The following is an 11,569-nucleotide window of genomic DNA, read 5'->3' on the forward strand; positions in this document are numbered from 1 at the left end:
TTTTTTAATGAAAGCTCAGAATCTGGGATCCCTGCCTGAGGGTGCCAATGAAGGCTTCTGCACACACCATGGCACCCATGGGTGCTGGACTGGCGACCCCTGGACCAGTGTACGGTTTCCTCAAACCCTTTTAAAGACTGGGATAACAGGTGTTTGTCTCCAATCCTGTAGAACAGAGATGGTCCACACAATTTAATACATCATCAGTTTAAATCAATTTATTTGAATCAGGTGAGGCTACTAAAAAGACAGCTCAGATACAAAACACACAAAATTAAACTGTGCTGTACTAAAGTACAAAACTTGCACACGTGTTCAGGAAGAGGGAAACTCAAAATACACCTCAAACACACCATTCTTTCCAAATCTTTGATCATGATCTAGTGGAAGTCGTGCACCAACAATGCAGTTATAACCATGTTTACTCAGAAGTAAATACCACTAAGTCCATATTCTGTGGTAGGCATGTACAGGATGGCAGCCTGAATTTGACTGAACACTACTTTGTGTATGGTACGCAATTCTAACTATTATACCCAGCTAGGTTGGGTTTTACGTCATATGAAAGAGGATCCATGTGGTTTCAAAGAAATCCACATTTATTCACAGATAGGAAAGAGGCAAGACTTCTTCTTTTGCAAACCACAATTGCTTACTCTCCGTATAATTTATCCCTCTATTCAAACTGCCCCAATGAGTGGAGTGTTAGCTTTTCTCCAGAATTTTAGCAGGCATTTTGTAGGCAGGCAAGTTAAATCGACCACAAAGGTTCATGTATTTTATGAAAAAATACTTATGCATGTACTGTACAAAAGCATGGCACTAGTTCATGCACTACTTTTCTCTCAAATACTCTCTGTATACAGTCTATCATGTGCTTCCATCTGCTCAAAAGACAACAGAAATTCATCTTCAATTGTAACAAAAACTTCAATTTGAAGCAAAGAAATTACACAGTTCAGTATTTTTCCTATGTCTGTAAGAGGTAACCATCTCATAACAAGGCTGGAAAAGACATCTAGACACTTGGTATCAGCACCTAAGAATTCAAAATATTTTTCTTGCCCTGCCGACAGAACTTTGTGCAAAAGCCACTATTACCATGGGAAGTCCAGTTGAACGGGGAAATATAGTCATCCACACTGTCTAAATACACTTGTGTAGAGAACTGTATTTGCAAAAAAAAGAAAGGCAATACTGCTGTACAGTTGAACATGAATAGTTATAAATGCACACTGCTTTTCTCTTGCCAGGCCATGCAAAGGCTGAACTGCAGTACAAGTGAGAATTCCAAAGGAGGGCTAGTAGAATATTTTTGTTCCACCAAAACCAACCATTAAAATGGGAAGTAAATGACTCAAAGTGCAATACAGAAAATATCCTTAAGGTGATGGGTGAGAATATGGTGCCTGCTTTGTACTGTAGAATTGTTAACGTTATGAAAAATCCACCGCAATCTGCAACCCTGTTCAATATGACTCATCTGTTCTGAAATGGAGGCTAAATGTTATTTACATTTCCAGTGCCTCATTGGTTCATGGCCATTTCACATGCTGGATCTTCTTTTTTGATTCCGGAGACTTCAGACCGTTCTGAGGGAGAAAGATTTAAACGATGTTAAGATTGCCTGTCCAAAATCATTTAAACAAACCTTGTATATTATACTATAGAGTTTGGCTTCTGGTGCCATCTTGTGGCTAAAATAAAAATACGGTCGTAACTAAACATAGAAGAGAAAAGCAAGAACCAAAAGACCACCCAATTCCATTTCTAAAATGAGCATGAAAATGTTTAGATCAGTCTTGTGTTTAAGCACTCGCCCAATGACCTTTGGAAACAAGAAATGGCATGCAGACGAGTGAGTTGGCAGAGCATAGAAACCCAGCAGGATATGGGTTTCACCTAGCATAGAAATCAAGCAGGATCTTAATTTCAAAATCTATTCCTAACAGAACTCATATTCCTGAAAAATAGGCATTGTTGAAAGCCAAAGCCAAATGAAGCTTGCCACATTCCAAAATAATGACCCTCACATTTCAGATTGAGTCAGAGAATTATGTTACTGGTTGGCCATAATTTACACAGTAATAATGATGCAGTAATTTAGAAAGGAACACTTTAATGCCCATATTACAGTTCTTTGACAATAGTAAAGTTGTGTTAAGGTATAATATATGGTAATATTCAAATAATTAGTGCACAGCATCCTAGTGACCTGCAGAAACTCAGAGATTAACAAAATACTGCCACAGCTTTCACATTTATGCTACGAGACATGGCAACAACTACATGTGGTTAAAGGAAACAGATATGGAAAGACTTACGGATGCATCAGATTCTTCTTTCGGAGCAGCTCTCTTTAATTTCACAACAGTAGTTCCTGTTAAAGGCACCAATGGGGGTGACCTTTGACCAGGTGCCATATTGTTATCGACAATATTATTATTCTGCTTAGCTTCGTGAATCCTGGATCCCACTTTAATGTCCGGTGAAAAAGTGGAGACAGACAGACATGCTGAAGAATTTGAAGGAACCGTCAGTCCCTTACAAGTAGTGCTGGCGCTTCTTGCTGTAAGGAGTTTTAGACTATCAATAGCCCCATTCTCAGTCTTCCTCACTTTTATGCTTGTACTCGTTGAGCTACCATCGAACACAATGAGAGGTCGTTTCCGTAGACTTTCCGCTGGAGCAGTGCTGAACAAAGAAATGGTAACACAGAAACAATATTAATTACTGCAGCACAGATGTAAATGAAACCTCAGTCATTACAAATTTATACTATCCCAAACACACTACTTGGAAATGGGTCCTATTTATTTCAGTGGAACTTTTATCTCGGTTTGTGCTAAGATCAGCAGGTCAGGCGCTGAAATAGATTGGGAATTCATCTAGTGCGGTATGGCACTGCTGCTGCTTTTTTCTGATTTTCATTTATTTTGCATTTAATTCACTTGAGCAATCAGGAAAACATTAACACTTTTAAAAAATAAATGAACACTGTCAGAAAAATTAAATCATACTCAGCCTATTTAAATCAGTGGACTTAAATGTTGGGTATCAGATAAATTAACTGATGGGAGTTGGGAGTCCAACACCATCAGAAGAGCCACAGGTTTCACATCCCTGGTCTACATAAATGCTCTTCAACGGTCCCATCACAAGTATGTCCACCCAGAAGGAAGACCACCGATTTCTGTGGATTTTACTGCCAGTTAAGTGGGCATACGATTGCAGCCTAAATAAACTGAATCTGCTAATAGGAACCAGTCTATTATGAATAGACCAACCCAAATTTATAGATGCATTATTTCCCATTTTGTTTAAGAGTTGTGAATGAAGCAATAGTTGAGACACTTCGGAAGAAACACTCTATTTCTAGAAGCAAAAACAGGACACGTTTAAATAGCAGTTATTTATGGATACAGGTTACTGATGATTAGATTTTTTTAAAAAAAACTAGTAAAAATAACAAAAGGCCCCAGCACATAGCTAAGCATAATTACGTTTGATTGATTTAAACTGGAGTTCAATAGAGGAAGCCTTCAGGTTCTATTTTCCTGCCAGAAGAGCAATTAAGATATGATATACCTTATCTCCAAGTCATGGTTCAGAGTTGTGCAGCATACAATTTTGTGCTCAAGTCCCAGAATCCAGAGAAATTGATCCCTTGCTTTAGTACTAGTGTTGCTATCATTCACTACCTTTGAGACTGGGATAATGTTCTTTAATGCAAAAAAAAACTGTGCAAGGCTTGGTGGGGGTTTTTTTGGTTCTTTCCCCCAGAGTGGAGCCCCTATCAGCTGATCAAAGCCCATCCTCAATGGGACCAGACCCATTTCCCCAATCTTCTGATTGGCAGGCAGGGCAAAGTTAACTCATATCAGCTTCTGTCTGAAACAAGAAGCCACAGCTGGGGAGATAGGACAGGTTTGCAAAATATGTGGTATCTCACACACATTTAACAAATGTATTTGAAAGATTTATTTGATAGCTAGATATTCTGTTCTGCATGAACTCCACTGAAAAGTACTTTTCCGTTCTTAATCTAATTTGCTCTCACTCTGGATTTATCAGACTGCTGACTACGCTACTGCTTTCAATAATAATTCTCTACATCCCGCTGGCAGCCCCAATACCTATAAAAAACAAAAAACCATTGTTGTAGTTACTGAGCGAGGAGGAACAGGTCAAAAGAAACATAGAACTCCCTTCTGAATGGAAAATTTGCCAAAAGGTTAAATCCCTTGCCAGGTAGGGCTGGCAAAAGCTATTGCCAGAAATCTAGCAGAGCCACTGCCAATACAATACTGAGCTAGATGGATCAATGGTTTTACTTGGTATAAGGAAGGAAGAATTTGCGTTTGAATCCACAAACTAAGCAAAACAGAATTACCTTTTGACCTCATGCTTGAACACCTGCTGACCTCTTTTCTTTTCCATCAACTTTCCCCATCTAGTTTTTGGTAACTCACGTTGAGGCAGTGGTATGACATGCTGAACATAGAGATCAGTAAGGCCATCTTTACTGATCTTCACTTCATCTTCAACTGGGATGTTCTTCTGTTGCGGAGTAATAAAAAAACATATTCAATATGACTGCAAATGTTCTCTGGATAACAAGTGTACATAATACACTTTAAAATCACATCACTTGTAATAAACTTGGCAATCTTTATTAAAACAGAAATGCATAGACATTTGCTGTGCCCTGCGAAGGATGCACAGTTCACCTCACTTCAGGAAGCAAAATAGAGTTGGGGTTGAAACAGCAGCTTGCCTCAGCCTGAAGACTCTGAGTGCCCCACAAATTCAAGGTGGGGAGTCTGTGGCCCTCAAGATGTTGCTGGACTCCAGCTTCTATCAAATCCAACCAGCATGGTCAGGGATGAAGCAAGCTGGAGTTCAGGAATAGCTGAAGGACCAGTTTCCCTAGTACACCCATACACTTTTGTAATACTATAGCTGCCAGACTGAGACAGCTGACCTAAACTGCTCATCTGAAAGTAGGCTTAATCTTTCTTTTACTGGCCCTGCTTCTGTGCCTTTAATGAGAGTCCAACATGCAGAAATTTAGCAGATGGGCCTTTTTCCCTCTCAGTCTGACTATAGCGTAAAGAGTTTTACCTGCTTAATGCCCTCATATTATGCTGCTGTTAAAGCCATAAAAAGGGAGCACCCCTAATAGACCTATCACTGTGTGGGCAAGTAACACCAATCTCTTTACTCAGTGCAGAGGAGCCATCATGAATTGGAGCAAACATGTCAGCACAGATGTTGCTGAAGAATAAAGGATGTCCTCAAGTGTAAAGTGTGAGTACAACAATGGTCGTAGACAGGAATATCTGTCAGGGAGATATTGCAAAGTACTTTTTTTGGAGGGGTGGGGAGTAATATTCAGCTGTTGCTGGGTTGGCTGTGTGTGTGTGTGTGTGTGTGTGCATGCCTTGCAGTGGTATTTTCATATGTTTTGGAGAAACTTTGTGATGGCACTGTTCCCTGAAAAGTGAGTTTCAAAATTTTCAAAATGAATCCACAAGCTTCTGTAAAGAGGAGACTAAGAAGAGATATGATAGTTCCCTTCAAAAATCTGGAGGATGGAGCAAGCTTGTTTTCTCCTGCTCAGCTTACAAGAAAGAAGATTCTGACTAAACATTAGGAAGAACTATCTGACGGTAAGTGCTGTTCGACAATGGAACGGACTCTCAAAAGAGGTGTTGGACTCTCCTTGCTTGGAGGTTTCAAAGCAGCAGTTAGAGGGCCATCTGTCACGTAGGATCTAGTTGAAATTCCTGCATTGCAGGGGGTTGGACTAGATGACCCTAGGGGTCCCTTCCAACACTATGACTCTGTATAGACTGAAACATGCATAGGAATAATTGCAGGGCAGGTGCTGCTACGAAGGCTTCCGAGGCACAGAGCGTTGCCGGTTTCTCTCCCCCCTCCCAGGGCTCTGCTCTTGCGCTTTTATCAGCAGACATTTTTCAGTTGTGAACAGACACTCCAACTCAGGAATAAAGCTTCCTCGGAAGATTCTTCCAGATCTAGCAGGTATTAAAAGGCAGGTGGGTTTCCTTTGGGTTAAACTGGCAGACCCTCAAAATGTCCCTATTTTCCAGGGACAGTCCTGGATTTACAAAAGCCGTCCTGGTTTCTGATTTGATCCCTGCTTTTCCTTAGGATGTCCCTATTTTCATTGGAGGATATGGAGTTATGCGACCCCTGAGCCAAGGAGGTAACTAACTATACAACCTTTAGAAGACATCTGAAGGCAGCTCTGTACGGGGAAGTTATTTAATGTTTAATGTCTTATTGTATTTTTATATACGTTGAACGCTGCCCAGAGTGGCTGGGGCAACCCAGGCTGGTGGAGTATGAATAAATTATTATTATTATTATTATTATTATTATTATTTGAATCATTATTATTATTTGCAATGCTGTTGTTGCTATTGTTACGATTGTTGTTAGTTGAATTATTATATTTGTTATTATTAGAATTACCTTCATTATTATTTTTTTGAACCATCATCAAGATTATTATTACTGAACAGGACGTCCCTATTTTCATCGGAGAAAGGTTGGAGGGTATGAACTGGCAACCCGAGATCCGGCCCGGCTTTAAGAGCCCGGATTCCGCTCGGTCTCAGGTGAGGCGGTTTAACGGTTCCCTCCCTCCTTGCCTCGCCCCGCCCCCTTTCAACCGACGCGCCCCCCGCCCCCGCCCCCCTTACCTGCTCCAGCGTCAGCAGGAGGAATTCCTGCGAGAGCAGCTCCGGGTGCAGCAAGAGGTCCGAGTCCGCCCGCGCGCCGCTGCCTCCCTCCCCCGCAGAGCGCTCTCGGGACCCGAGCGCCGCCATCTTTCCGAACGCGAACCTGATTGGCCGCCTGAGCGTTCCTCCTGCTCAGCGGAGGGCTTCTTTCCGGTTACCCACAATTCCTGCGCGTGCAACGACGCCGCGGAGATAAGAGAAGGGGGAGAAGTGAAGAGAGGGCAATCCACGCTGAGTTTCCGGGCGCCGCTTGGGAAAGCGATTTAAAAGAAGGGCTCCACAAAACATGTCTCTTCCCACTGCGGCCACAGCAAGCTCTGGAAACCTTCCACCAGTCCTCCCTTGTTTTCCGAGATAAAGGGATGCCAACCCAGGAGGGGAAGGCTGCAGCGATCGGAAGTGGAGGCTGTGTGTCACTCTTCATTTTTTTCTTTATGTTTTTTAGGAGGGGAAACGGGGTAGATGACGTAACAGCCTGGAGCTGCGCGCATAGAAATGACGCAAAGGAGGCGGAGTCCGGGCCACGAAGGCAGCATCCGTGTTTGGAGAGCTGTGTTTACGTGTGCCGAGAGAGTGCAGTTGGGAAGGCTTCTGTATTCTTGATCACAGTGCTGCATTATCATTATTAAAATTTGTTTAATCCAGTTGAATTGTTTGATCCTATTGAATATTCGCTTGCAGCTCACCATGCATCTTTTAGAAGCATTGGTTTCTGTGCGTGTTTTTGTTTTATGGCAATTGGGATGTGCTAAAGGGTGGCTAATTCACATAAAAGGGTGGCTAATTCACTCATAATCTTGATGCAAACCAGAATATGTTTATTTTTAACTGTTTTATTTTGTAAACTGTTTGTAAACGTCCTGTCTGCAGTTCTGCTGTGTGGCTGGCAGAAATCAGCTAGAAAAATCTTTTGCCTTTATTATTAACTTGCTTCCCACAGCGGGGGGAAACTCCACATATTTCTTTTATCATGCAAACGTGTGCCTACAGTGGTACCTCGGGTTACAGACGCTTCAGGTTACAGACTCTGCTAACCCAGAAATAGTACCTTGGGTTAAGAACTTTTTTATTTTAATTGGATTATGATTTGATATGTTAATTGTTTGTTTTTAATTGGAAAATTAATAAAAACAATTTGCTTCAGGATGAGAACAGAAATCGTGTGGCGGCGGCGCAGCGCCAGCAGGAGGCCCCCTTAGCTAAAGTGGTACCACAGGTTAAGAACAGTTTCAGGTTCAGAACGGACCTCAAAAACAAATTAAGTTCCTAACCCAAGGTACCACTGTACTGTATATACTTAAAATGGCCTACTGTGTGGGCCTTCTTTCCAGATAGGTCTGCACCAGATTGCAGAATTGGGCTGGAAATCTACACACCCCTTTGTGCCCGGAAAGTGGGTGGAGGTGTCCCTCTACCCAACGAGAGAGAGGCGTGTTTTCCTCCTGCCAAATGTGTGGGTAGAAGTGCTGCCAGCAGCCCTCGAACAGGCTGTTGTGGAAGGGTTTAGCCAGCCTGGGATCCACTGGATCCTAAGGGGATCCCCCTGCTGTCGCTGAATAGAATTGAACCCAATTTGGGTTTGATTGCTGTGCCAGTGCCAGGCTGGTGCAGTGAATTGCCTTCCCACCTTCTGCTCCCACTGTGCTGTGGGTGTGGCATTGACTGCCGCTTTGTCGCACCACTGCTGCCTGGCTGGAGTTTGAATTTTCTTGTTAGTTACCTCCGCCTGTTGAAGCCATAGAAACACTACCTGAAGATGTTGCCATCAAAAATAATATATTGTGGATAGAATTGGCAGTACATGGATTAGGTTTTTGACTGAATATGATGAGGCATATTACTTTGGTATTGATGTGTGAAGGATGGAACCAGTGCTTTTTTCTGGGGGTACGCATGTGAGTCTGTACTTTTGTACATTTACTGTATTTATTTTTCCTGATTTGAAGTATAAAACGGTTGTTTTCTTGAGTCAAAATGAGAGTACCCCTAAACATTACTTAAAGGGGGAAAAGCACTGGATGGAACTATGAACACACACCATCATGAAGGACCTCTTGGACTGAATAATGATAGAAATGGCTACGATTTATGCATGTTAGTATAGTAATTTGAAAACCACTTCAAGGCTGGCTTTGTGAAGTAACCAATTCACATTACATTATCCTTATTTTTCTAACAAATATATTTAACATTGTAATCAAAGTGTATCTGCTCAGAAGTATGTTTCACCTGCAAGTAAGCACCTTGGTACTTAAATGAACTTGTATTTGAGTAGTCATATATATATATATATATATATACACACACACACTGCTAGGCTGTAGTCCTATGCAGCATTATCTGGGAGTTAAGTTCCATTGAATACAATGGGGTTTATTTCTGAGCATGTATATATGTATACAATTGCACTGTTAATATTTAAATTGTTAGAAGGTCAAGTCTATAGGAGTGGTTGATTGCACAGATTCTGCCCTTGCAATAATCAGTATTTTTATATGATTAGCTCATGCTGCTTGCAGGTTTCCTGTTCATTCCTGGGTTTTGCTACAAACTCCCAACTGGTCTTTGGGTGATTAAAAGGAAAAAGAATGTGTACACAGAAAATTGCGCTTAAACAACACATGTTGTGTCTATGTGCAACTGCATGGGAGTGGCGTAACTGGACAGCTTATCAACAAATTTGTGTATTAAGAAATAAAAAAGCAGTGTAAACTCAGGTGGTTTTGCTCAGCCCTTGGGCAACAATGTTTTCAAGAAGTCCTGTTTCTGAGTAGTCCCACCTTTCCACTTTACTGCTTCCCATACGCTTGCTCTGACCTTCTGGGCACAATCTGCATCACTGCACAGAAGGAAAATAGGCAGCTTTCAAAAGTGTGGACTGGCTCTATATTTCTGCTTATTGTAAGTAGTTTTTAAATCACCTCAGTATCGAAAGACTTGCACGTATCTTAGTTCTGCTGTTAAAAACCACATGGACTCCACTTCTTTCCATGGAGCTCATTTCCAGATAAATGGGTCTAGAATTGCAGCCTTTAAGGTATTAGTTGGTGCCATTCTCATATACTATTTGCATAAAGAGCCTATGCTATGTATGAGAGTCTTGGAATAGTTCTATCTAAGATATGGTCTGCTTCACTCTATCCTTCAGAGGATTTGGGAGACTTCATACAACTGCCTGATGCATCACCACAAAGAAAATAATTAACGTAGAAACTTGCTGTACTGGTTGTTAATGTTTGACTCTGCTTTCTGATCCTGCCTAGCCCAGTTAAATGGGAGTAGCTGGAGTAAGCTGAAGAGGAATCATCATAACATATTTGGTATTGCAGTGGTTACAGAATCTCAGTGATTGCTGTGTGGCCAGACAGTTTTAAGTCCACATTGTTTTCTTGGGGTTTCCCTCCTTCATTGTAGCTTTTGGGTCCTTGTCTTCATAAATGTATTTTTTATTTTATGAAATTATAAGAAAATATATAATTAAGACCAGGGGGGAAAATACAACTGAAAAGCTATTGTACAGTTTTTAGTGTTTTTTGACATACTCCTTTGTAAGTTTAAATCTGTTTCAACGTAATGGAAATGCTCCTTGACCTTTGTAACTACTGCTATTTAAGTTTCAACATAATTGTCAGTCTGGACTGGACTCATTTCCCATTGCCTTACAAATCAAATATCCATAAATATATATAAAATCTGCCAACGTAGCGTAAGACGTCATGGATCTGTAGAGCAGAAAAGCTTATACCATAATAAATCTGTTAATAAATACCATACATGTCATGTGTTAATAGATACTATAATAAAATTTTAAGAGAGGGGTGGGGAACTAGTCCCCAGCCAAATTTCATATAGTGGGGAAGCAGCAGGGGAATGGTGGCACCAAAAGACTGAAAAGGGGTGTCCCACCCACTTTGGGCTATGACACCACTGATGTGCACTCACCACCATTACACCTGGTGAAAAGGCTCAACTTGTCTAAGGTGCTACGGATACTAAAATCACTTCCTAGTCTGACCGAAATTTCAGGGCACACTTACTAGAGAGCAAACCCCATTGACCACACCCTGGAAAATCACTTTGCCGCTAACATGCCTTGGCATTGGGCTCCATCCCCACCTTAGGACTGCAACCAGGGCTGGGCCCACCCATGAGGCCAGGTAAGGCGATTGCCTCAGCGGACAAGATCCACAGGGGAAGCAGATCCCAACGTAGATTGCAAAATCGTAGAGTTGGAAGGGACCAGGGTGGGGGAGCTCTAGCCCGACCCCCTGCCGTGCACCCAATGCCCTTTTAAAATGTTTTGGGGAGCATTATTGGGTTGCTCTTGTTTTTATTTCTATTATACACATTTTGTGTTTTTATGTTGTGAACCGCCTGAGACCTGCAGGTATAGGGCGGTATACAAATTTAAATAATAAGAGTAAACAAACAAGAATGGAGGAATCTCAACTGAAGTACCAAGCACAGGTGGCCTTTGCTTTAAAAACCTCCGAAGGAAAGTGCAGTCTACCACCTTCAAAGGGCACCCGTCCCATTGCCAAGCAGCTCTTACCTCCAGAAAGTTCTTCCTGGTGAAGGAGAAGGAGAAGACTATTATTGGGTTGACAGAAGAAGGAGAAGAAGAGGAGGAGGAGGAAGAAGAAGACTTTATTATTGGGTTGACAGAAGAAGGAGAAGAGGAGGAGGAAGACTTTATTATTGCGTTGACTACTGAAGAAGAAGACTTATTGGGTTGACTGGAGAAAAATAATACTTTCTTATTGGGTTGGCTGGGTTGCCCCAGCCACTTGGGTCGGCTC

At 41.7% G+C, this 11,569-nt stretch overlaps 1 protein-coding gene across 1 annotated transcript; it reads right to left on the minus strand.

The window, feature by feature from the left end:
• Positions 1-203: 203 nt before the first annotated feature.
• On the minus strand, positions 204-6,918 carry LOC309367845 (ashwin). Its single transcript, XM_081907486.1, has 4 exons — positions 6,732-6,918; positions 4,394-4,560; positions 2,325-2,694; positions 204-1,592 (listed from the first exon to the last, which is right to left on the minus strand). Exons 1-4 carry the CDS (start codon positions 6,855-6,857, stop codon positions 1,536-1,538), a joined length of 720 nt encoding a protein of 239 aa, XP_081763612.1. The 5' UTR covers positions 6,858-6,918; the 3' UTR covers positions 204-1,535.
• Between the last annotated feature and the right edge of the window lie 4,651 nt (positions 6,919-11,569).

Source organism: Podarcis melisellensis (assembly GCF_964234715.1).
Source record: "Podarcis melisellensis genome assembly, chromosome: 4".
Lineage (NCBI taxonomy): Eukaryota > Metazoa > Chordata > Lepidosauria > Squamata > Lacertidae > Podarcis > Podarcis melisellensis.

Coding starts and splice junctions, on each gene's coding strand:
- LOC309367845 (XM_081907486.1), bottom strand. CDS start 6,857: ATGGCGGCGCTCGGGTCCCGAGAGCGCTCTGCGGGGGAGGGAGGCAGC. Junction 2,695..4,393: donor TTCAAGCATGAGGTCAAAAG/GTAATTCTGTTT, acceptor TTCTTTGTTCAG/CACTGCTCCAGCGGAAAGTC. Junction 1,593..2,324: donor AAGAAGAATCTGATGCATCC/GTAAGTCTTTCC, acceptor TTTCTCCCTCAG/AACGGTCTGAAGTCTCCGGA.